Consider the following 27,612-nt stretch of genomic DNA (forward strand, 5'->3'; position numbering starts at 1 on the left):
ATCTCTTATAAATATTTTCATAAACTAGCATTTTTCTCTAGTTTATTGTTTATTAAAGTCTATCTCATTACCCATCAAAGTTTGGTTTCGATTGCATAGTTTTCAATACTAACTTGTGTCTGTTTCATTAGGTCTTTAAAATATGGGAAATTTACATATAGGCTGGGTATTTTACTGATATTACAGTATGACCCAAAAATAGCTCATTATTAATTAGAAGGATGAATACATGATTTTTTATTTTTTTGCGAAGTTTGTCCATCGGCGGATCGCTTCATTTACCCCCTCGACCTTCTCCCCTCTCTCTTTCTCTTAAACACCATCTTTAAGCTTGATTATTGTGACCAGCACCATACCCATAAATAAACTTGGCGCTCTCCTCAGTGTAAACCTGTGTTACCTTGGGTAACGCGTACATAAAGCAAACCACACAAAATCAGAAGGGTTCCTTCAAATTTTTACTTTAATCCAAATCCACAAGAATAAGCCCAAGTCTAGAGAGAGAAGCCCACGATTTTATGACGATGTGGCTGAGCATGGGGCCAGAATAGAAAGTTTTGCCATCAAGGTAGCGGTTCTCTCCGTTGATACGCTGCTTGATTCTCTCGTCCAGTGTCCCCTGTATTAGTAGTAAATGGCACATCCGAGGCCTGAAGATTTTCCATTTCTAATTAGTTTTAGAGAGGGAGAGATACTAAATAAAAATAACCCACAAATCTTTTTCCCCCAAAAACATCACAAATCTAAGAGAGAGAGAGATCTCCAGGAAATGGGAGTAGGGCTGCGAGAGAGAGGCCCTAGATAAGAGAGAGAGAAGCCCCAGATAGGAGAGAGAGAGCGAGATTCAACCAGGGAGAGAGAGGGGATCAAGAGCCGGTGAGACATAAGAGAGAAGGGGAAAAAGAAGAGAGCAAGTTTTCGAATGGGTAAATAAGGTGCTATGTTGTTTCAAACATCGAACCCGAACAAACTTGGTAAAAAGTAAAAAACCCAGTCCGTATGTAAATTTCTCTTAAAATATTGTATGTTGGTGCAATTTACATGCATGCCATAAAATCACAGGCAGAAGAATTTTTTTTCTTTATTGATGAGAGGAGGACAACTTTACAGGAGAAGACAACATATATAGATAAGAGAAATGGAAAACAATTAGAATGGGTGATCAATCAATGCAGAATCACCATCTCACTGCTTGTGAGGCTTCTCCTCCGAAGAGAACTTTTCAGGAGAGGCATGGAACAGGAGGGTTCACCACACCTTGGGCTAATCCATGGACATTAAGGCAGTAAGAAGTTGCAGTTTCGCCAGGTTTGGGATTAGCGATAGTGAGGTTGACATCGTTCAAGACTATATCATGGCAAGCCACCGAGCAGCATGCTAGGGTTATAGCCACATCTCTACTTGATGTTCCATGCAGGTTAACATACTTGATTTTGCTTATCTTGATGGATGAAGTCTGCACAATCCAAGTGAGAAATTGGGTGAGAAAGTAGAATAATGGGGTGAATGATGGGTCGTTGGAGGGGGAATTTACTTATAAATCGAAAAATATTTATAGTATTACTATACGGTCAATAGTTTAGTAAAATTCATATGGAGGTCCTACTTTCTTTTTATTTTTTCACAGTTTTGCCCAACAGGTTTTTTCTAAATTTTTTTAAATAATAACAATAACAATAACAATTGTTGTTGTTGTTGTTATTATTATTATTATTATTATATTTTTAATCTTTTTCACTTGTAGGGTTGTATGAGAAGTTAGAGGCCTTTTGGTGGTTGGTCTGAACATCAGACAGCCCTAAAGTTGAGTTTGATATCCCAAATGTCAGATGTCTCCATCATGGGGGTGTTGCCTTATTTTGGGTTGGTCCGACATCAGAAGGACTATTTATTTACTTGATTCTTGCATTAAAGAGAGAGGAAGCTTTTGCATGTTAGAGAGAGAGATTTTTACTTATCTATGCATGAGAAAATTACAATTCTTTCCTAGCTTTATTACCAACTGAGTGATTTTTTTTGCAAAAAATTACGACGAACACACCCAGCAACAAAAACATGAAAACTAGAGAATACTATGGCTAGTCCAGTATTTTCATTACCGAACAATGCAACATCCAAAAGCACACGAGCTCCCTCTGTGCGGAGACTGAGAGAAGGGGGTAATCTCTTCAAGTTGATTGGAGTTGTTCCCTCCCTCTTTTTGTCTGAGACGACGACTCTCTGCTCGTCTCAGTGGCCAAGGATGGCTCCATCTCCGTTGAGCCTCTAATCCATTCCCTTGAATTTCCTGAGATTCCTCTATATTTTTAAGCCTAAGCTATAGTTTTCTTGCTTTTTTTCGTCTTCAAAACATCTTTTTAGGTACTTGGCAGAGGGTGCATTTAAAGTAAGGGAGTGGGGATTCTTCGTCCCCATGTCGTTGGTATCAAGCTTCATAGTACGAGAAATAAAATAGTATATTTATTGTCTATTCTATTTATTTTGATCAAGTTTGTTGCTCTATTACTCGATCCTTTCTAACTATAAGAAAAGCCCATCATTTACTCATCTTAATTTTTGCCAAAAATATACTCATACGGTAATAAATGAGCAAAAATGGTGTCTGTATGTAATTCCTCTTGATGCATATTGTGATAAGGAGAATGGGTTTAATTACTAAAGTGGACTCACCTAAGGTTATGAAAGATTTCTGCCATATTGGTTTATGTAATGTTCTATACAAAAATCATTAGTAAACTTATTGTTAATTGTTTATGGGTGGTGCTTGATGATCAAATGGACCCTAGACAAGCTGCCTTTGTGAAAGGTTGACTTATTAACGATAACATTCTTGTGGCAAATGAGCTCATTTCTCTTTGCTATAAGAATGCAATTAGGCCTAAAATGTGCCTATAGCTTCATTTGAGTAGTGCGTACGATAGGGTTTCTTGGAGTTTTATTTTGGCTAGGCTGCAAGCATTAGGATTTTCAGAAACCTTTAATTCTGGGGTTCGATTTTGTCTTTCCACTACCTCTTATTTTGCACCAAGAAATGGTTCTCCGAAAGGTTTCTTTCAAGGGAAAAAAGGTTTAAGGCAAGGGGAATCCCTATCTCCATATCAGTTTTTATTGATCATGGATTTTTTAAGTAGACACATTGATTATGGTTTGGGACAAGGGATGATTCCTAGGGCTTTCTGTCAAGATGTGAACATGGGGTTTCTCCTTATTTTATGCTGATGACGTTTTAATAATTTGCAAAGTATCCATTATCTCTACCAATGCTATGAAATAGATTCTTTCAACATTTGAACTTGTTACTGATAAGAAGCTTAATACTACAAAAAGCGAAATGCTGGCTTCACAAATTTTGAAGGAGTTGGACTTTGGAGAGGGCTATTTACCAGTTAGATATTTGGGTCTGCCTTTGTTCCATGGTCATTTAAAGCACATACATTGCCACAATTTGGTGGGCAAGGTTATTGGCAATATTGGTACATGACAAGCTCTTTGCTTATCTTATGAAGGCCGATTACAGCTTTTGAAATCAGTATTGAGCGCATATTCTATCTTCTAGATTTTATCTTCTATTCTACCAAAACGAATTTGCAATATGATTAAAAGGTTGCAAAGGAAGTTTCTATAAGCCGGTGCGGTAGAAAAAGAAGAGGTTCACCTTGTTAAATGGAAGATAGTTTGTGTACCTCAGGAAGAGGGTGGGCTCAGGATACACAATATTGTAGATTTTAATATTGCAGGAATGATGAAGGTGGCTAGGAGAATCTTGCCAGATCTTTCATCTCTCTTAGCTCGGTTTTTCAATCACAAATATTTCAAGAATAATTCTATATGGGAGGTCAAATTGAAATTGTGGAGTTCCTATGCTTGGAAGGGGATTCTATTGGGCTTATCTCATCTAAAGGATAAATTATAATGGATTATTGGGGATGGCCAGCTCCTGAATATTTTGAAAGATCCCTAGTTATCAAGGTAGTCTATATGGGATTCCTATAATGGTAGAGTACATGAGGATTTGGGAGAGTTCGTTGGGTGGAAAGTCTTTGATTACATGGAAGGATCACCTCAGTCTTGGGTTCTTCCTTCACCAACTTATCAGAGACAAATCAATGTTAATTTCCAAATCACATGGCGTCGGCAGAAACCGAGATCCATTATCCCGGTGGTGTGGTCATTCCCTAAGCTCTAGTAATTCAGAAATTTTTCACTGAGATTATCCCTTGAGCTCCAATATTTCGACCACCTGATTTTATTTCTCTTCTTTTCATCATTTGGTACAATTACCCTATTATAGAGTTATAAAATAATAAGTGTTTTTTTAAAAAAAATTTATTAATGAAAAACATGTAGGGGCCTTTTCCCCACTGAGTTACCCAAAAGAAAGAGAGAGAGAGAGAGTACTTGATTTTTGCAGCCTCTGTGACCATTGCAATAATACTGGTTGATGATGATTGGATTGGCAACATCAGTGAAAGTTAGATTTTCGAACAAAATGTTCCTCACAAGACCAGCCCCTCCCTTGCAAACAAAGCGTTATTTATCAGGTCAACTACAACTCATTATGAGCACAAAAAATAGTGAAAATACAAGCAAAGATTAAAGCGAGAGCAATATATCAAACATCTCAACAACTAATTACGTCAAAAAATTTCTCACTCCCTTGGGATTTATACTGTCAATTTTCTTCCTTGGGCAAAACACATACTTGGGATATTTTTTAGATATCAAATTATGAGAACGTAATATCTACAATCATCGAATAATCTCAGCAAAAGTTTTTTGAAAACTATGCATATACTAGAAAAACCTAATGCCTCAAGATTGAATAGACACACTCAAAACTTTTCAAAATGCCACAAACCTAAAAATTCAACTGACCACCTATTGTGTGGTTCCCAAAGTGCAACGGGGGTAGATGAACAATATGCTCCCGGAGGAGTGGTCTTTGTCCGTTTCCTCTATGTTCAATAATTTAAACGTTAAAGGATGATCAATAAAGAAAAGTATCATATTAAGGAAAAGTTTATATTAGGTTGACTCCTTAAAATGTAGAATTATGGTGTACCTCTAAAATCCTCTCAAAAAAAAAAAAAGGGTTGTTTTAATGTTGGAAAATATGAAATTGAGATATCAAGATGTATAGATATAGAGAAAAAAGAAAGATTTCAAGTACTAAAAATAGTACATCTTGGAACAAACTATCGGGACTATCTATTTTCAAGAGTTCCATGTATTAAAAGATATGCTTTATTTGAACTATTTTTTTAGTTTAAACTTTTATAATTAGAGATAAAAATAGATTCTTTCATAATTTTCGACACTAAATTGCATTACAAAGTTTGGAGGTGCATGGTACTTTGATTGTTGAAGCTTGAAAATTTATACAAACCACACTATTTTTTAATTAAAAAAATACACTCCTTACTTGAATACACTCTTTAATTTTTATTATATTATATACTCCTATTAAAGTAAAGAGTGTACTTTGTTAATTAAGAAATGCTAGTAGATTTACATGCTTTACACTTATCAATGAGACAAAGGGAAAGAGAAAGAGCTCACGGTCATATCAAAGCTTCTCTCCCCTTAGTATGCACCAATTTTTTAGGCATTATAATATCTCAAACCTCCAAAAAACTCCCTCATGAAATTCGTCAGTTCCTTTTTCTATCCATGCTTCTCTCTCCTTAAATATATGCTTCCCTTTTCATGGCAGCCGCTGGCCATGTCAATATCTTACACTACCTCTGTCTTCTTTTTATGGAACATTTAATAACTTGATGTAATTTTAGAGTGATTTACTTTCAAGGCTCGGAAATTTTTAATTTGATGGATGAATTAACATATCAAAAGAGAGTCCAATGCCCTAGGATACTTTTCTTACATCACGGTACTTAATCTTGAAGTTTTTTTTTTTAATTTTATATTTTATATATAAACATCTAATTTATTTATATTAAATTAATAAAAATGCCGAAGTTTTTCTCAAATTGGCCGAAACATTAAATTATTTTTTTTTTCTCACCAAATCGAAAAAGACTTTGAGCGATTCGGACAACATTTCCGCAAACAACATACACAGTGTTAATTTATACGATGGCTAGAGGTTGATTAAGAGGTTCGGCCACCAAAGAGAAGGCTTTGGTCGGAAACTAAATCACTAACCTGACCAACACCTTGCACACATACGTGTGGGTCACTATCTTCCATGCCCATATATGCCTACAGAAATTTCCCATTACAAGGTCCGCGTGATGTTTGGTTTTCTCTGGCCACCATTTGAGAAATTCCTTGCCCATGTTTTTGTAAAATGCCCTAACAAACTAAAAAAACCATAACGGGGATCATTTTGAACTAAGATATTGATGTTTCATAGCACAAGTTTTCTCACAAAAGTAGTTTCCATATCCGACATATCAGTTTTTATGTTATAATATTAAATAGTTGCTGCCATAACAGTAGTTACAAATCCGGTAAGTTTTTGAAAAATGCAACGAGTGACTCAAGTATAAGTCCTTCTAAATATTGGGTTACAATAATCTTTTAAAAAACAATTTTTTTTGGGATCACTTATTTCTTCTAGAAACTTCTGTTTAGGTTTTTCTTCTCGGACATTTTCTCTTTCATATATTTCTTTTCTTTTTAGGGGTTTTTTATCTCTAAAAGAAAATATTCTCTCCTTTTTTGTCATTTCTCTCTTTTCTCTCTCTACTAAAAATGCTTAGGAAAAAGATCATTGACTAACTCTCTTTGTTCTTCTCTCTATCTCTTGTTCTTCTCTATAAGAGAATGACAACTTTATCTCTCTTTTTCTTCTTCTATTTTCAAAAGAAGGCTTCCTGTATCTCTAATACATCTCTCTCTAAGAGAATGATAACTTTATCTCTTTTTTACTTCTTCTTCTCTTCAAAAGAAGGTTTGCTGTATTTCTAATACACCAAGAAGAGTCCGTCCAAAAAATGACCCAAGAGAGATGTACTTTATCTCTCTTTTTCTTCTTCTTCTTTCTAAAAGAAGGTTTCATGTATCTCTAATACACTAAGAAGAGTCCGCCCAAAAAATGGCCCAAGAGATGCATACCCAAAAATAACACAAAAGACTTTGGTTAAAACGAACCAATAGATCTTACAAAGCCCTTTAGGTGATTCCCTTCTGTACATGAGCCAATTGGATAACAATCATATATAGAAGTGTATCCCATAACCTCCTAAAAGATGTATCGAGTACACTGTAGCAGCACAAGCAGAAAGTAGCCTTTGCTTTAGCTAAAGCGGTTGCGCTGCTACCTGATACGCCGGTGGGTAAAAGGGGGCTACAAGCACAGCTAACCGCGTACGCGGTAGCTACCGTAGGTTGGCCCTTTTGTTGTTGTTGCCGAAGCTAAGCTTCGGACCAACAAAGCACTTGCAGATCAGCTTGCAACCTGCGTAGCAGGTAGCCAAGCCGTTGCCCAACCTGCTTCGCAGGTAGTACGCAAGCAACCCAAGCGAAGCTTCAGTATACAAGCACCAACTACCTACACTTGGTATTTACAAACCATCTTTCTCCTTTTTAAAAAGAGATAAGAGGAATGACTTTCAATCTTATGTGTGGGATGATAACAATCATATATAGAAGTGTATCCCATAACCTTCTAAAAGATGATCCAGCTTTCTCCTTTTTAAAAAGAGATAAGAAGAATGCCTTTCAATCTTGCGTGGGATGATGGTTAAAAGGTCACCTTTTCACACATTTAGAAAGAGATAAGAGAAATATCTTTCTATAACAAAAACCATAACATGAGATTGTATGTGTGCCATGATGAATAAGTCACATTTTCTCACATTTAAAAAGAGATAATTGGAATATCTTTCTATAACAAAAACAATAACGTGAGATTCTATATGTGGGATGATGGTTAAGAAGTCACCCTTTTCCACTTTCGAGATTAACCAAGTTGATTAGGACAAATTCCATTAGATGCCCCTCCCTCAATGGGGAATACAACGAAGACTAAATTCGTAAAGTTACTAAAGACCCCATGGGTTGGAGGTTTTTTTATAATGGCTACCCTTGAAGAGTCTTTCAAACCTATTACCTTAAAATACTTTTTTTTTTCCTTACCAACTCCTACAAAGTACATTTTTAACTTTATTTATTATAAAAACATCCCTACTAATGATTATTAACAAAATCAAAATAAACATTCATATTGATATCTCTCTTCATTTGATTTTTTTTTTCTCTCTAAGCCTCCCATTCCAATTCACATTCATTATCTCTTACTGAAAATAGAAATGTGTTGGTCTCACATTCATATCTCTTCCTAAAAATGTAAATGTGTTAGTCTCTCTCTAGAGACGAAATGGATTTGGGACCACTAAGAGAGAGAAAATATGGGAAAGAGAGATAAACCAACATCTCCATTCTTTCTTTTGGAGAGAGAATTTTAGATAGAAAAATCAACAAATCCATTTAAGAGACAAAAGAAAGAGATGAATAGGAATGGAAAGTAAGCTTAGAGAGAGGAAAAAAACGAAAATAAAGAAAAATATGAATGTTTAGTTTAATTTTTGTAGGAATTATTGATAATAATATTTTATTATATAAATGAAGTTAAAAGTCTTTGTGGCGGTCAAGGCAAAAAAAAACATATTTTAAGATAATAAATGAGAGAGACTTTTCAAAAAGGAAGCATCAGGAGAAAAACATCCCATCTAAGGCCGTTTCAAAAATTTTCTCTTTTATAGTTCTTAGAACTTCTTACAGATAACTGTCAGTCATAGCGTACTTTGTAGCATGCCTAAAAATTTCGAAAGAAATTGAACCCTAAAATACCTGCCATGTCTTTATTCGAGCTCCATTGGTACTGCCAATAAAGGAGATGTTAGTAACTCGTACGTCTTCTACAATATCTTCAGGAGCACCTTTCCCTAGACTTCCAATGCTGTTGAGAAAATTGCACAACAATATCCTATTTCATTAAATTATTAACTTTTTAAAATGCTATGCCAAATGTGTACATGTACAATTCATTTACATTAGCACTTCAATGAGGAAAAAATAATTTTTTTTCATTTTTTAGTTATTACTATTCATAGGAATTAAGGCATGTGGCAGCTCAAAAAACAATTCAAAAGCAATAAATAAATAAATAAATCATACGCTATTTCACATCGGCTTGAGGCTAGGCAGTAAGGTGGTCGTCATAACATGACATCTTGAGTTATGTTTTTACTATGGGTAGGGTACCCCATCCCCACCGAGCTACATGAAAAAACTGCTTAAAACAATTATTTGAAAATTGATATTTCCGCTTTTAGTAAAATTGTGATATTCCGTTTATAGCACCTTGAATAAAATTTTAATACTGTTTATTGCTATATATTTTTTATATCATAAATTCTATGTGTTAGTGACCTCATTCTCCTGAAAAATAGTTTGATTTTAATAAAATTATTATTTGTATCTGTTATTAGGAATTTTAGACACTGTAAATTATTAGAAATAAAATATAATAAAAATTTAGAATTTGTTTTGTTCCTTTAGAGTAATCAGTCACATCTCAGGAATTTAGTGTTATAAAACTTGGGGTGTGACAACTCTGATAGTTTAACTATATTAAAACCTTCACATTGAATCAAATAACTTAAAGTGCCAAACTGTCGGGGTTACAATCTTGTTGGTAGCACTTTTTTAACACAACTTTTAAAACATCCTTTTTTTTGGATTTTAAAAAAAAAGGTTTTTTGGAGTTTTAAAAGAAACTCGTCTGAGATAACTCGGACTCGTCTTATGGGCCAGGTTGTACACCCATTGTTGTTTTGTTTAACTATATTAAAACCTCCAAATTAAAATAAATAATTTAAGAGTGCCTTTTTTGTTGTTACGTACACGTATTGTTGAACATGTTGGGCTTCAAAGGCAATTTTTTGGCTTTTTGGCGTTTTAAAAAAGGGGAAAGATTTTTATGCTCCCCCTACAGTATAGGAGATCTATGATTCCCCTACTGTCCAGCCATCCAATTTTGATCAAGAGAGCCACTCACCTTTTGATCTTAGATCTGATGTCTCAAAGTATTTTATTTTTAGTTTTTTTTTTTTTATACAAATTATATGAATATGAAATTCTCATCGGGGCGCACCTATATAAAATGTTAAAAATAATTTTTCAATAAAATATAATGACCAAATTACCCCTTGAAAATTTAAGTAGTATTTTGGTCATTTTATTTTATTGAAATATTTTTTTTATATTTTTCGCTAGTGCGAGTTTAATAGAGGATTGGATGTCCAAATTTTGGTGTCAAAATAGTTTATAAAAAAAAATTAAATTGTGATTGGGGCAGTCTTACCCCTCAATTCATAATGGAGAGTTGGATAAGGAGAAGTATATAAGTTTTATGTTGTAGGAGAAGCATAGAAACTTTCCCTTAAAAAAAAGGTAGATTTTTACAAAGAGTGGGTCCCATAACTTCTAGTTAAGAGGTCGATTAATTGCAAAAGCAATAACCAACATACCCATAGTTGGTTTGATAATAAAAAGTAAGCGTCCACTATATATGACCATATTTTTATCTTAGTTTCTTTAAAAAAAAGGAGCTGGACTTGAGTGAGTTACTAGAACCTATCTGAGTAAATCGCCTCGGCTAGGGCCTGAGTACCTTGGCCGAGTCGACTTTGTGAACAATGGTTTATAGTGCTAGAAACTTTTCAATTGCCTAAAAGTTCGTTTCCAACTCTAGTTATAAAATTCAAAGCTCCAAAAATAAAACTGATTGAGTAAATTTATAAATACTTGAAAATATTCAAAATTGATGGTCCTATCATATTAGGCTCAAGTCCTAAATTTTTATCTTTTTTAATACTTATTTCACCCCCGGTTATAGTGGTATTATCTTATAATCAACCAATTTTTCAAAACTTTTGTAATAGGGTGGCACAAAGGTACTATATTGGGATCGTTTTATGTATGGGGTAGTTTAGATGCCGTACCTTAAAAATGCCCCATGCATAAAATTTCCAATTGCGGAGCAGTTGAAAATGCCACCTTTGCACCACTTCATATATTTTGAAATATGAAGTGGTCCAAAAGTTGTACTTTTGGAACAACTTACTCAAATTTAAAGACAAGAGGGATGTGCTGGTACCAAAGTCATTGCCCATACCCAAAACAAAGAAAATAAATGGTAACTCAAAGATACGAATTTCGAGCCAGCAGTATGGTGATCTAAAGATACGAGTTTCGAACCTCTTACTGCTGGCTTTTTTAATATTCGAGTGAGAGGCTTGAAGTAGCAACTTCGAACTGCCCCATACTCGAAAAGATTTTCCATGTATGGGGAGTAGTTCGAAGGTCGCACTTACAACCCGGTCATACTTTGGAATTTTTTTATTCATGGGGCAATCAAAAGGTACGATTTTTGAACCACCCAAAAGATGGGGTGATTTTCTGTTGATGCTCTTGTTAAGCTAGGATCTTTTTAGCTTTTTCTTTTTTTTTTCTTATTTTCTCTCCTTCTTTGCTCTTCTTTTCCCCCTCTTTTTTTTTTTTTCTCTTTTTCTTTTCTTTTGTTACTTACTTTGTAATTTCTCATTATCACTAACGATAAAAAAAAGAAAGAAACGGTGATTTGAACATAATATTCTAGTACAACCTGCAAACTAAAATACGAAATTTCAAAAAATATTGGTCATTTTTATGTTTGTACTTTTGAAATTTTAGGACCTGAGCATAATATGACTGAAAATAGGGACCATACTGTCAAACAAAATATACTTTTTAGTTTGTACGTAAAATTTTCTCCTCCTCGTTTTTGATATCTATACATCATAAGCTAAAGATGATCAATTGGAGGGTTTTATAGTGTCGAAACACCAATTTTCTTTGGATTTTGGAGGTGCTACCTTATTCCATGACCTGGTCCACATGTGGTTGTAGAGATGTTCACATCAGACGTACCAGTCAACATGGCAATGCAGTCATCCCCTGGAAAAGAACAATTAGCATACTATATATTTTTTATTCATGATTTCATATTGATGTTCTTTAGCACTGTTCAGCTGGTAGGTCCAGATGAATTATTTATAATTTATATAAAAAAATGGGTAGAGGCATATCTTCTCCACTGAATTTCACACATACACGAATATAAAAAAATTTTTAAAAAAATCCAATTGAATTGATTATTTTTGGAGTAGTTTTCGAACTTGGGGCATAGTCTTTCAATGGTCAATACCCTAACCAGTCAAGACCCCAGCCCAAAGCTGAGGAATACTATGTATAGAGAGATTGTGTGAAGCAATATTTTTAAAACCAGCGGGGAACCTGGACCCAGCCGATTTTCCAGGATCCAGCAACTGGGCATCACCGGTTAGGGAAGTCAAACAAGGAACTTCAAAAAAGAAATTATAAAATGTTTTTAAAAAATAAATGTTTGTTTAAAGTACGTTTTTTAATGTTTGCTATTGTTTTAGAATCAAATGGGAAGTATTTTGTTAAAAAATACTTCTTTTTACATATATTTTTTGTTCTTTTTAGGATTACTTTTAAAATACCCTTGAGCACAAATTGATTTTTCAAAACCATGTTTCACAACTTTTTTTGATTTTATTTAGATGTCTTTTGTTTAATCATACTTCATACATACTGTTTATATTTCTTGGGATTTTTTTTATATTTGTTTTCATTTTTCTAACCCTTTCAAATTCGGCCGTGACCTGCCCAGTTAGTGTCGGGTAAAGGTTACTTGGAGCGACCATTGGCCGGGTTCGGTTCAGTCCTGCACCGTTATGAAACACACAAACAGAGAGAGAGAGAGAGAGAGAGAGAGGGGGGGCTTACCAACGCCAATCACAGATTGTCGAATGGTTACATGTTGTGAGTGACTGATCTTGATGCCATCTGTGTTTGCGGTATCTCCTGGTGTGTCAAGTTTCATCCCCTTGATATCCACAAATTTGCATAAATACATTGCCAGGTGCACTTGTGGGCTATTCATTATGCTCAACCCCGTAATTAAAAGGTGTTCAATCGAAAACAAGGACAGTACCTGATCAATAAAACTATAATTATCTTAATAAAGGAAAAAGTTTATATATAGCTGAGGCTCCAAACAATCAAATTAGAGCTTATCTAAAAAATTTCAGTAGATGAGGTTATTTTGATACTCAAATATATTCAAATTAATCATCTCGATATGGACATAAGAGAAAAATGAATTTTTTGTTTTAGAAATATTGTATTTTGTAACGCTTTTGGACCGTCAATATTTAAGATTTTCAAGTTTTCATAGATCCACTATTTTTGAAGCTTTTAAACTTTATAAATTAAAATTAAAATATATTGTAAGGCTATCACAAATATTTTCAGTATTGAAACCACATTTTTGGATACTATTTGAAGGTAGACTCTAATTTGATTGATTAGAGCCTAGGCTCTATACAAACCGCATGCCTTAATAAATATATTTTTGAGATGGATTTTAAGACTTAATTTTTAAAAACATGTAATCTCTAAAATGGAGATCGTGAATATGAATAAATAAATAAATTTTTAAAATTAAAAATACTAATTTTAATAAAAAAAATAATCCCTCTATCCAAAGACATCAGTTCGAGGTCCCAAGCGGGGATATTTTAGAGAAATATTAAAAACTAAAAAAAGGATATGAACATAAGATGCAAATTTTGAGAAGGAAAACTCTCATGTCCTTTGTTTTGATCATTAAGGGTAAGTTTGGACCCATCTCATGGGTGTGAATTATTGTCTACGATGAACTAACTTAAACAGTTTACCTTTGTTGTGACCCATAATCTATGATATGGGTCGAAAGATAGAAATGAACAAACGTGTAACATTAACTTCCAAACAAAACGTAATTATTGTTATTATAATTATTATAATAATTATTATAATTATAATTATTATTTATTTTATTTTTATTTTTTTATTTTTTGAGATTCATAATAACAAGTTTGCATTAGGTTCTAATCGGAATGCAAATAAAAATTACGCCATCAAACATGTAAGAGAGAGAGTAGTTCATTATAGCAGCATTGTCAGAAGTCAAGCAATCACATTAAGGTTTATCGCGCAGGGTTTTGAAAGGGGGACAGAGAGAGGGTCGAGGAGCAGACGAGTCAGGAAGACAAAGCAAAAAGGCGTAAGATGTTTGTAAAATCGGATTGTAGTAAACTACGCAAAAAAATAAAAAAATATGGGGATCGGTCCTTCCAGTCATTAACGGTTTATTTTTTTTGTCATTTTATTATAATGATAAAGTAAATATCCCTAAAAAGTACTTTTAAAATTTTTTTTATTCTTGATTTGAATTACCATTTTTCTTGCTACCTTTTCCTCCCTAGAATTTTTTCAGTTCAATAATTTTTTAAATATCGTGAATCACCAATTCGGCTCATCTGACTCGGAACTTGTCGCACCTATTCCACGGATTACATATAGGGTGTGGTTTCTATAGGGTTGCAACTTTAAACAATCCAATTAAGGTGCACCACCAAATTTTATCATAACATATAATTTTGGTGTAAAAAGTTATTAGAATTATCTGAAAATATATTTTCATATCTAATTATAAAATTTTAAACTCCAAAATTGGCTAAAATCAAGTGGATCTATAAACATATGAAAAGCTTGGAAATGGACGGTCTAGATAATGTGGTATAATATGCACTAATTTTGAAACTTAAAATCTTTTTTTTTTTTTTTTTCATATTTATTAATCTCAATATTGAGATGATTAATTAGAGGGTCTTTCAACATTAAAATAATCTTTTCCGATGGATTTTGGAGACACATATGTAATTCTACATTTGAAGCTTGCAACCTTATATAAACTTTTTCCTTAAAAACTAAATGAATTGATATATGGGATGGAGTCAAGACGTGTCATTACCGCATGGTCTATATTTTGAGTGAATACTTTTTTTATTTTCTATATTTACTCTATATTTTCTATATTTACTTTTAGTCCTTATGTGATTGCCGCATACTTACTAAGCAGAAGGGCAAGTTTTATAAGATAACTATGTGACTACCTTTGCTCTATGGGGTAGAATGTTGGGCATATAAAAAATAGTATACCTAGAGAATGAGTGTAGCAGAGATGAGGATGTCGAAATGGATTAATGGCAAGACCAATTCGAAATGAATCCATTCAGAAAAATTTAAGGGTGGTAACAATCGGTGATAAGATGAGAGAGAGTAGGACTTCGATAGGCTGGCCATGTGTGGTACTGGCATAGTTTAGCACATGTTTGAAGTGCGAGTTAATTCAAGTGGAAAAATTGAAAAGAGCAAGGGGTAGGCCCAAAAGAATGTGGTTGGAAGTTGTCTGAAAAGATATGCAGACTTATGGCCTCACTGAGGTGGTATTTAATAGAGAAGACTAGTGGAGTAGGATTATTATAGCTGACCCCAAATAATTGAAAAAAGGTAATGATGATGATGACGATGACTTTTAGTCTAAAAGTTTAAATTTTGAGCTGCAAAAAAAAAAAACAAATGAACTTTAGTGGTTCGAAAGTCGAACATGAATTTGAAGAAATTTGAACCACCCAAAATATATAAAACTTGATGCATCTACGTAGGTTAAAAGCTGGACTTTGAGCCGCCCTAGAGCTTTTTTTTTTTTTCATCAACACAAAGACATGATTTTTTTTGTTTTGTTTGAACATTACAAAGACATGGTGTTTTTGTGCTTTGGATGGTTCAAAGTGATATTTTCGAACCATCAAAATACATTATTATTTTTGCATTTGGGTGGTTCATTATCTTATTAGATTTTGAAACAAATAGTCAATCCCAATTAGTTGGAAAAAAGTTTCGATAATGATAATAATTTTTAAAAAAAAAGATGTATTTGTGCATAAAAATATAGGCCATTTGTATGTGCATATCACAGTGCCACTCAAGCAAATAAAATCCCGCTCATTGAAGGTTTACAAGGGAGAAAAAAGTACAAATAGTCCGATTTGGGTCATGGATCTGGATGCATTATTGGTTAGGACTAAATATGTTCCCGAATAGTATGGGATATTGTTGGATGTAATTTTATGAGCATTTTAACATGCATATTTGGAAGCATTTCTTGCCTAATTTGTATTATTTAATGCTTACTTACAGGTAAATTCACTAAATCCAAGTGTACTATGACAATCAAAGAAAACAAATCATAAAAAAAGGAAAAAGAGAATAATCACTAACCGTTGGTCCCATTTTGATACAACCCTGCAAAGAAAGAAAAAATAGGCACTTGGATCACAATTAGCTAATGTAAGTAAAAAAAGAAAAAGTTACATAAAAAAGCACTAGGAGGATAATTAGTTAAGGTATTATCACACATGAGAGCGTAAAAGAAAAAATTTACATACCGAAATAATTTTCAGTATTAATACATTATCATAGATAATTTAACACTTTGGTCTTCCGTTTGACTTTCTTATTCAAGCCCTTCAAATTGCGAACATCAAACCCACCATAAATTTGAATAGCTACATACATATATATATTTTTCGGAGCAGTCTGAACTCTGAACTCGCAAGCTCAAACTGCTCAATAACTTCAAAAAATAAAAAATTAAAAAAAATTTCAAATACAGAGTGGTGCGAAAGTCGCAATATCAAACCACTCTATACTTGTAAGAAATTTTCAAATAGGGATTTGTACAAAAGATAGGAACTTTCGAACTACTCCATATTTGTAACAAATTTATATGTGGGGTAGTTCAAAACGACTACTCTTTTGACTCCAATAACATAGGGTGATTCAAAGGTAATTGGGTTTGTACTCCCATCTTCATAACAAAAAATAAAAAGAGTGATTTACGTAGGTTTTTTAAAATTTTGGGTAAAATAAAAAATGTTCAAATTATAGGCAAGAATTACAAAGAAAGGTTGATGAATCATCTTCTTTTTTTCGAAATTGTCACTCGATCAACTTGAATTTTAATTTGTTTTCGTTTTTTTCCTTATTAGGACAGTGTCCCAAATTTAAGGAGCTGCTCTGCTAATGAAAAAACTAAAAAAATTCAAAATACGAGTTGACCGATGGACAATTTCGGAAAAAAATAAAAAATGCAAGTTGATCGACCTTTTTTGTGTTTTTGCATATAAGTGGAACCTTTTGTGTTTTACGTAAAATTTTAAAGTCCACACATAAATCACTCAAATAAAAAATATGTTCCGTTCAACGTTGCTAAATTCAAATAAGTGGAAAAACTGTAATAAAGAACAAAACGAGAAAATAAAAGCCAATTATAGAAATAAAGTGGTTACAGGTGAATGGTTTTCGCCACACATGTGAGGCCACCATGTGTGTCCGCTTCCGTGGATGGTAGCGTAGTCGTGGCCATATATGTGGAGGCCGGAGACCCTTCTGATGTGCAGCCAACGTCCCATCTTTCCGCTCTTCTTCCATGGCAAAATGGAGGGTGGAGCCACTATGTTGCCCATGATCTAGTAAGAGTATTCAACAAGGGACAAGGTGTTAATTCATCTTTCTCCTGTCTCCAAAACTCTCTCCCAAAAACAAAAAAAATCCAAACCTGTCTCTCACTCAAACTAGGGATGACATCAGGTCGGGATCTAGACCCGGACCCGACTAGGTCTTGCCCGACTGGAACTTGAGCTTGACCCATGTCGGGTCCAAGTGATTTGGACCTGGACCTGGACCTGGACTTGGACTAGACCAAGACTCTGGTCGAGAAATTAAAATTAACAAAAATATTATTTTATATATTATTAAATAATTGTTTATATATTTTAAAAAAAGGTGAGGTTTGTATAAATGGTGTGGTTTGTATAGAGCTGAAGCTCTAAACAATCAAAATAAAGCGCACCTACAAATAGTGTCGAGAAATGCGGTTTCAATACTGGAAATCTTTAGTTGGAGCCTCGGCTCTATATAAGCTTTTTCCTTGTATAAAATGTCAATCTTATATTATTGAAGTAAGGTGTACCTCAAAACTATGCTGAAAACGTAGTTTTGGTGCTGCAAAGCTTTGCAATGAAATAAAAATTTATTGTTTTCCCCCGTTATGAAATTTAAAGTTTCAGAAACGGTGATGAACTAGCAGATCTACAAACACTTGAAAATATTGAAAACAGACAATCCAAATAATATGTTAGAAGATGAACTATTTTTAGTATTAGAAATCACTATTTTTTCATGTCTATGAATCTCGAGGTCAAGATGATCGATTTGAGGGTGTTCCAGCATAGGAACAACCTTTTCTAGTGGGTTTTTAGTTGCACCCTACTTGTACCATATAAGGTTGACACCTTATATAAATTTTTCCACTAAACATTTAAAAATTGTTGTAGCTATCGGGGACCCGACCTTACACTGGTCCGGCACCCTGAAAACTGCTACACATAACGAAAACCTAACTCTCTGCCCTAGTTCACTTCTATCTACAATACATTAAATCACAAAACTACGCATTGCTCTCTCTCTATGTGTATGTGTTGTACCGATACAGTTGTGAGGGGAGACTTGCAAGGGCCACTAAAGGTGACAGGATAAAGTAAGAAGGTCCTTCCCACAGGGATGATCATTTTAGAAGGGCTACTAAACTTGCATGCCTCATTCCATGTCTTTAGAAAAGCCTGCAAGTAATAATACAAAACATTCTATCAACAATTGAAAAGATGGATATTGAAATTATCAAATAATTAGGCATCAATAGGGAAAAGTATGCATAATCCAGTGGAGCATGGAGTACAGTACTGAATAGTCCATTTTTTCAGATAACTAAACGAATGGCAGAGATCGAGTATAGTTGGCAAACGCAATTGCGGTAAATCTCCACCATCTGTCCCCGGAAAGGGATGGTGAATGCCCCACAGAGAACTGTATACCATACATGAATTATGTTGTTGTGATCATGGACAAAAAACATCATCCGCTTGGACAATGGACGGTGGCCAGGAGATAATGGGAATCACTCGAATAGGAAATGACTGTGAAGGGAAAGTGTATATTATGTATCAGGTTAATATAGATATTATACATTGTAATATATATTTTTTATATTAACCCGATACACAATATACACTTTTTTTACACAATGACCTCATAGTGGATCCTGCTTCAACTCGACCCCTTCATTGCAATGGAAGCTAATGGCATGTAAGGACCATAATGTTTAAGAAAATTTCTCTCGAATTCTATGATTGTGCTTAGCCTCCAAATTTTAAATCTAAAGGCTGATGGTAATTGTGAACTGTTAAAAATAAATGGTCTTATAGTATACAATCTCTTTTTCAATAGTCCTGAGGCCTACAGAAAATTTCACAGGGCATGATCATAAGATACAGGGGAAAAAAAAAGTTTTTAGAGTCCCAAAGATACCTCAGAATCGTCTGTTTCTCCATCACCAATGGCTCCGTAACTCAAAACATTGAAATCGCTGGAAATGGGCGTATTTTCGGGCGATACCATTGTGGTACACCCCATCAATTGCACAAATACAAAAATAACCTGAAAGAACAGCTATTGAATAAACTAATCAAGCATAAGTATATGGAGGTTTAACAGTAGCCAGTGGAATAAGAAAGACTAAAAAAAAATACTTTTAACCAAATATAAGAATAAAACAATCCGGGGAGACTAAAAAAATTATAATTATGTTACAATATCAGATCGGCCCGCCCATACAATGCAGTTTCTATTCTTTAATTGTTTGAAAAATTCATAAAGAAAAATAACATTAATAAGTTGCTCATAGAGAAAAGAAAAAGAATTTAAAAATTGATTATCTACGAATTTGAATTTGATTCATAAGGATAAAGTTTCCAAAAGTAACATTTATTGTTAAGGAAAGAGTGCAATCAAAGATGAAAATATTAACAAGGTTTCCAAAGGCAACTCGTGAATAGATAGATGAGATTTATTTCGTGTAGGGAAATTATAGTATGTCCATATAGCCAAACAAAATTGAGTTATTTTATAAATTTTTGTGCTTCATAACGCTAACACTTTACAAGGATACAGAAATCTTAGCTTGCCCAATAAAAAATAAATACAATAAACAGTAGTGTATAGTGGTAGCAGTGTAATATTCCAGTGGAAATTCGAAGCCTATTTCTCCTTCTCCTATGGGAAGTTCCTGAGAGTGAAAGTCTTGGAACAACATCTATTGCATCAAAGAAATTGAGCAATTAAAATTAAGAAATAGATAACTAAAAAATTGAAATGAAGAAATTAAAATTTATAAATTGAAATTAAGAAATTAAAATTAAGATATTAAAATTACGACATTAAAAATTAAGAAATTGAAAGCAAGAAATTAAAATTAAGAAATTAAAAGCAACATTTTGAAAAGAGGAAGATTATTGAAAAGAAGGAAAGGAAAGAGAGAGAATGAGGATGCGGTCGTGGTGATAGCACCACTTGTATTTCAAGTTAAGGTCTAGGCTTCCATTCTAACCTAATGCATTAAAAGATCACGAACAATTTAAAAAAAACAACAGGTAGGGGCTCGTTATCCCCACTGAATTACCCAAAAAAAAAAGAAAAAACAAAGAAATGGATACATTTGCTCTTACCTTTATTCTACTTTTTGCAATTTGTCCCATATGAAAACAGAGAGAGAGAGAGAAAGTGAGAGACCGAGTAGTTCTATTTGTTCAGCAAGTGTGTGAACTTCTTATCTAAGTTTGTCCGCATAAATTTATATAAGCATGATTATACCATACAATGCAAAATTGCATTAATGAGCTGCTAATTGAGAAAAAAAAAAGAACTTAAAAATTGCTTATCCACAGATTTGAAATTGATTCTTTAGCATAAAGTTTCCAAAAGTGACGTTTATTGTTAAGGAAAGAATGCAATTAAATATGAAAATGTTTACAAGGTTTCCAAAGGCAACTCGTGAATAGATAGAAGAGATATATTTCGTGTAGGGAAATTATAGTATGTCCATATATAGTCGAACAAAATTGAGTTATTTTATATATTTTTGTGTAATATTCTAGTAGAAATTCGAGGCCTATTTCTCCTTCTCCTATGGGAAGTTAATAGATAGAAGAGATATATTTCGTGTGGGGAGGTTATAGTATGTCCATATAGTCAAACAAAATTGAGTTATTTTATATATATTTGTGTAATATTCCAATAGAAATTCGAAGCCTATTTCTCCTTCTCCTATGGGAAGTTCCTGAGAGTGAAAGTCTTGGATCAGCATCTCTTGCATCAAAGAAATTGAGAAATTAAAATTAAGAAATAGATAACTAAGAATTTGAAATGAAGAAATTAAAATTTATAAATTGAAATTAAGAAATTAAATTTAGGAAATTAAATTTAAGAAATAAAAAATTTAGATATTAAAAATTAAGATATTAAAATTACGATATTAAAAATTAAGATATTGAAATCAAGAAATTAAAAGGAACATTTCGAAAAGAGGGAGAATTTTTAAAAGATGTAGAGAGAGAGAGAGAGAGAGAGAGAGATGTAGAGAGAGAGAGAGAGAGAGAGGTTCTATTAGTTTAGCAAGTCTATTAGTTTAGCAAGGGTGAACTTCTTATGTATGTAGATTACATACAGATTATCAGTTCTGCCTGCCCATGCAATGCAGTTTCTATTCCTAAATTGTTCAAAAAACTACATAAATAAAAATTGCATTAATGAGTTGCTCATTAAGAAAAAAAAAAAGAAGTTAAAAAATTTATCATCCATGGATTTGAATTTGATTCCTTAGGATAAAGTTTCCAAAAGTAACATTTATTGTTAAGGAATGAGTGGAAACAAAGAACAAAACATTTACAATGTTTCCAAAGGCAACTCGTGAATAGATAGAAGAGATATATTTGGTGTAGGAAAATTATAGTATGTCTATATAGTCAAACAAAATTGAGTCATAGTCAAGCAAAATAGAGATATCTAACAAGTCATGGGATGGATCGCACCAAGTAAACCAGAAGGATCCCGACCGTCTGAGCTTCAAAGTGAGGTTGTGGGCGAAACAAAATTGGGCATCGAAAAGATCCTGAAAACCAAGGGCAGTTTCTTGCTTTATCTAAGTAAGACATGATTTGATCAAAAACCCCGAGGAAAATTTCCTTGGCTTTTGGCATAAAAAATTGGATCTAACGACAATGGAGTGCCCAGTGATTCCTCGCCCCAAACTCTCATCCATGGTTAACTTGGCTCATGGAATATCAATTAACTGAATCAGGTTTAAAGCAAAATACTGAAGCATCCAAATGTTTTCAAATATTTGTGCCGAGGATTCAAATTTTGGATAGCATGAGCTTAAGCTTCTAACCAAATCGTTTCAAAAACCTCCCAATTTTCAAAATGTTATTTTAATTTTCACTTCTTAATTTCGCAATTTCTAAAATTTATTCTTTTTTTATTTTCTTAATTTCAATTTTCTTAGTTCCTAATTTCTCAGTTTCCATTTCTTAATTTTGGGAGAATTTTTAAATTTTCCAACTCCAAAAATAGGCGCACTTTTGGTTTGGATGCTTTCGATATTTAGCTGTCATTTCAAAGTATTTAATTATTCTGGTCAAGATCGTAATCTGGCATCGTTGTTTGTTTTAAAAACTTTCCCTCATTTATAAAAATTTCTTAAAAAATTTTGAAAATGAAGAAGTTAGACCCGCCCTGGGAAATGATTACACCTACTCATCATAATCCAAATCCAAGATCTTAACTTGATCCGAAAAACCAGAAGCGCAAATGGGAAAGACGAGACCTAGGAAAAGCATTCAAAATCCTTAGGTAGGCTTAAAATCATCCCAAAAAATTTACAAGTATTCTTCAATGAAACCAACTCCCTCGACCTTTAAAGCTTTGAGCCCCATATATCTTCAAGGAATTTTTGAAGTAAAGTCAAATTTGGATTCACTTCATTTCATTTCCTACCGTCAACTTTAAGAATTAAAATTAAGGGCATGATGGAACCCATGCAGCAATACTGAGATATACTGTATCCAAGCATACCTGCGAACGTTCAAACTTGGTCTTGCATGGTAGACTGAGATCAGATCGCAGTCAATATGCCGATGGACCTGATGGGACAATCATTATCTGACCATTGATCCTAGGTCTTTCTAGTTTTCATTTATTCAGTGTCAGGTGTCTACTTATTTGCACTCTCTTATCCCTTAGAGGATACGGAGTGCCAAAGAGAGACAACTATACACACCTCCATCAAATTTACCTTTTCATTTATTTAATCTCAAGTTCTAGGTTAAATATAGTGAAATTTTCCAATCCTATATCTCTATAACAATATCTTAAAAATGGGAGCTTTTCTTAAAGACATAGGATCTAAAGAGAGTTTTACTAAGAATATTTTGGGCCCTATAATTGGCTATTCATGCTTTTTTACCTTTTATAGAATATCTAATGGTAGTAGGTCCCTCCTTCACTCAAAGTCAAACCACATAGCAAGTCCAACCTCACTAAATATACTGGGCGCAACCTACAATAAATCACAATGGTGCAATCTTTTTAATTAAGCATTGTTTAGACCATTGAACCATGCTCAACTTAATGTGAATCTTTATGCATTCATGCAATTTCGATTTTCCTTCTATAAAAAACGAGAGAGAGATACGTTTTGATTTTTCATCGTGAAAAAAGAGAGAGAGATATATTCATGCCACCATATTTATTCCGTCTTTTGTTTTTTTTGAAAGAAATGCGCAAGAAAGAGAGAGAAGGGGGCTTTTCTGATGAACACCTTATATCATGGAAGAAAGTGTCTTTTTTTGCTATACCAAAAGGTTCATGAAAAATGAAGGATTTAAGAGTATGCAAAATTGAAAGTTTATATGAAATGGGGCGTGGGAGAACTACTCCATGCACCTAGAAATTTACTTGCTAAACTGACCTACCATTCTCCCATTTAACTTTTAAAATGGTCCGAGAATATATTTTCATTTCTAATTATAAAATTTGATACTCCATAAATTATTGAAATCAAGCTGATCTATAAACTTATGAAAATCTTGAAATACCTACTATTATTCATAAATTACTTATTACATTTTCCCAAATTGATCAGTATACCTAGTGGGGTGTTTTTTTTTTCTTTTACTTGTAAATATATCGATGGGGTGAAAGTTGACACATGATGAGAGAGAGAGATCGAGACTAATTTATCACAACTTATAGCAGTAGTGCTACCTTTGTCAATCCAGATAAACCTAAGAGGGGGGGAGGGGAGAGCCTGTGATTTAATGCATGGAATTATTACAAGCGTGACACCACATATCTTCTTAACTTAGACACAATGAAAATGAAGAAGCAGGCATAAGATTTTTGGAGAAACTACAGTTCTTCTAACCCAGATTTCATGTTCACCTTTTCTTTAGTTTATTTAGGAGGAGAAAGATGGTGGTAAGCAATTGCCCTCTCTATTTCTCTCTCTAGATTGTTTGGAAGCAGTGGGGTGATGTGGTAGAGAAGTTGAGTTCAAGCATATCGCAGATCCAAATTTGCTTTTCGGGAGCAGTCCTCGACTACTCTGCCATGCCAACAAAGATTCGCCCGATTAACTCTAGCTTATCACTCTGGCGAGTTTGAGTATCCCTAGTTTTATCGTCCATCTTCAGCTTCTAGATAACCCAATTTTTCCCATTAAGTAATATAATCTTGATCGCAATACTGGAATCCATCTTTAATCCATACACTACCCTCTCTTCTTTTAATTGGCAGTCCGAGAGATTCATTGTATGTCAAGCTTTCACCTTCGATAAAGGTTTCGCCAAGTGCCAGGGTACCGAACGAAGCCAAGCTCCCACAGGCTTAAGATCTCTTGGGCAGTCAAGCTCTCACTGGCAGTCAACTCGTCAGCAATCAAGGCTCCACTGGCGGTCAATTGTCGGCAGTCAAGCTCCCACTAGGTGTCAAGGTGTCACCGTCAGTCAAGATGAATCACCGATGGTCAACTTGATTCATTGTTGGTCATGATAGTGACCGACAGTCCATCGATCAATACCTTCTTTGCCCAATGGCTACTCACTGACAGTCTTTGACTGCAGGCATCTCCAAAACACTCCATTTGGTGGTCAAATAGGATCCTACAAGGAGGTTTCTTCCTTGCTCATTCTATGACCATGAGGCTCACTACACCAGCAAATGGTGGTAGGGATGACCAAAGGCTGTGTATTGGAGTCAAGGAAAAACACGCTCCAATAACACTCTAATGGGCTCACACATTAGAGCCCTCTCGCATGAATGCGGATGCGCGTAGTGGAACCCATATTTATGGGGGAAAAAATTAGATTTGTGCGTGTATGAGTGGAAAAAAATGATCATTTATTTGCTCGTTTAAGGTATTTTTTGAGGAGAGGAGCTGTGTAATGATACACGATGAAGGAGAGCCAAGAGAGATAGAAGAAGAATGGCTTAGAAGTTGAAGGTGGTTTCCTTTTCTAGAATTGTTGTTGATAGCAAGTTTGTGAAGGATACCAATTTTAAAACAAATTCGGTGGTTGTGAGGTCATTTTCTCCTCCCTCTAATGATGCTTTAGAATTGGGGGAATGGGCTAGGAGGGCATGGGTCTATCCTATTTGCCAGAAGTTCTTTCTCTGTGAGTTAATAAGGTGATTTTCTTTCTTAGATTTGTTGATGAGGTTAATTTTGTGCTTTCCCTTAATAGATTTGTTAGAGTTTGTGGTAAACTTCTATCTCTAGATTCTTGGTGTCCTTCGGTTCATATGTCTCTAGCTGAGAGGGAATGTATTTGGGTTAGATTTTGGGGCATCCCATTATATGCTTGGAAACTTGGCATCTTCCAAAAATTGGCAAATGTTTGTGGCTCGTATTGTGATACTGATTGGGAGATGCTGAAAGTGGGTCCCATGGATTTTGTTCGTGTTAAACTTTAGCATTGGTCAAGGATCCTTTTCCCTATAAGTGGGCCTCAAGAGGTTTTAAATTGATTTGGTTATAGAGGATTGCAATCATAAAGCTGATATGTCAGTCTCGGCTTCTAATTGTGAGCAGCCTATAATAGATCATGGTTGGATGGCGGTTAGCCACAAGGAGAAAAAGTATCTGAACCATTTTGGTGTTGGTTCTAAGGTTCAGAGGCACTGTACAATTTTCCAATCCCATCTTCTGTTGTTGAAGAATATACGTAGACGTCCTATGGGTTCATATGTTTTAAAATTCAAAAAGATTTGGGTTCAAGTGGGCTGCTTTCCTAGCAATTCTTTTGACTATCTCTTACCGTCTAAGTCTTCAAAAATTTGGGGTAAGCGACCTTTAGTTGCTGATGGTGCTCCTTCGTGTGCACCAAAGCCTGCTTATACAGAAAAAGGGGGTAAGGCTGCGAATCCTATCTTTTGGGGAAGGTAGATCCACGGCAATATTCTAGGAATTGTGCTGACAAAGGGGCAAATCAATTGGATTTGCTAGATTTTATGGTGGGGAGTCTTTCTCTCTCTTACTGCCCTCAACTAGTTCTTCCAACATCTGATAAGGTTCGTTGTAGCCATCTTCCATTGCCGGTGAGCCCTTTCTTTCTAATGGTTTTGCTCTGGTGGTGTGCTGCTTCAAAAAGGAGGTTCCTCCCTTTCCGCCTGGCTGCTAAAAGGAATGCGCACTCGCGTTCGGTGGAGAGGGAACCCATTGATCCCTTGGCCTTGGTTCTGATTGATGATTTGCAGTGAGAGCAGAATCACGAGTTTGTCATTGAGGATGAGGTTTCAATCCATCTTGCTGATGCTTCCCTTGTCCTAGAGGGGAATGAATCGGCTATAGTGGAGGCTGGTTGGGATCAACCAACTAATGTGGTCCCTCAAGGTAAGCCATTCGCCATTTTGTCAATGAAGCTACAGTTTTAGGTGTTCGATAGATTCAAGAGGTGGCTAATGATGGCATGAGAGATATGCATCTGGCTGATGACACGGGTAGAGAAGGTTTTCAAGAACCCCTGCAGGTGAGGGTAGTTAGTGGTATTGAGGGCGCTGGTGGTGTAGGTTCTAATGCTTCCCTAGAGGTCCTGGATTCTCTGCCAGCTGATATGTCCGAAAAGTCTGAGTACAACCATTCTGATTTAGAAGAGGGTGTTGTTGGTGAAGAGGGAAAGATTGCTTTGATGGTGGGTGATATTGGTTTCTCTTTTGAAGTTCCTTTAGTTGTTGTGCAAACCATCAAGGAAAAGATGAAGGTGGCTAAAAATGCTAAAATAGTTGCAGTGAAAGAGTCTCACTCTATGACTCTCAAGAAGAAAGGTTTGTAGCTTTTGTCCCAAAAGGAGAACCATCATGTTAGATTTTCAGCTTGTTTGGTAGCTAAGGGTCTTAAGCCTAAGGCCTTGGGGGGTATCAAGTTCAATGAAGATGTTATGGTGGACATCAGTAGTGACTCCTCTAGCTCGAACGTTGTTTAGGATGCTGAAGCAGTTTTCGAAGACGGGGACGATATTGGCTCCTTCATGGAGGGGTCAGATACTTCTTCTCTTCCTTAATGTTTATTTTATCGTGGAATGTTAGAGGTTTAGATGATATCAGATGTAGAAATGACATTAAGATTTTAATTCAAAAGTATAGACCTAATATTGTAATTTTGCAAGAACCTAAGTCTACTGGTCCTAATTTTTCTATAGTTCTCTCTTGCGGGCGCCAAATTTACTTGGTCCAATAATAGTG

General features: G+C 34.6%; 1 protein-coding gene across 1 annotated transcript; it reads right to left on the minus strand.

The window, feature by feature from the left end:
* Nucleotides 1-1,077: 1,077 nt before the first annotated feature.
* Nucleotides 1,078-19,539, minus strand: LOC148782080 (putative polygalacturonase At3g15720). Its single transcript, XM_088866279.1, has 7 exons — nucleotides 19,348-19,539; nucleotides 18,468-18,602; nucleotides 12,820-13,027; nucleotides 11,883-11,964; nucleotides 8,815-8,923; nucleotides 4,399-4,515; nucleotides 1,078-1,456 (listed from the first exon to the last, which is right to left on the minus strand). Exons 1-7 carry the CDS (start codon nucleotides 19,450-19,452, stop codon nucleotides 1,223-1,225), a joined length of 990 nt encoding a protein of 329 aa, XP_088722405.1. The 5' UTR covers nucleotides 19,453-19,539; the 3' UTR covers nucleotides 1,078-1,222.
* Nucleotides 19,540-27,612: the final 8,073 nt, after the last annotated feature.

This window comes from Amborella trichopoda, chromosome 5 (genome assembly GCF_054954075.1).
Source record: "Amborella trichopoda isolate Santa Cruz 75 chromosome 5, AtrichopodaSantaCruz75HAP2 v2.0, whole genome shotgun sequence".
Classification (NCBI taxonomy): Eukaryota; Viridiplantae; Streptophyta; class Magnoliopsida; order Amborellales; family Amborellaceae; genus Amborella; species Amborella trichopoda.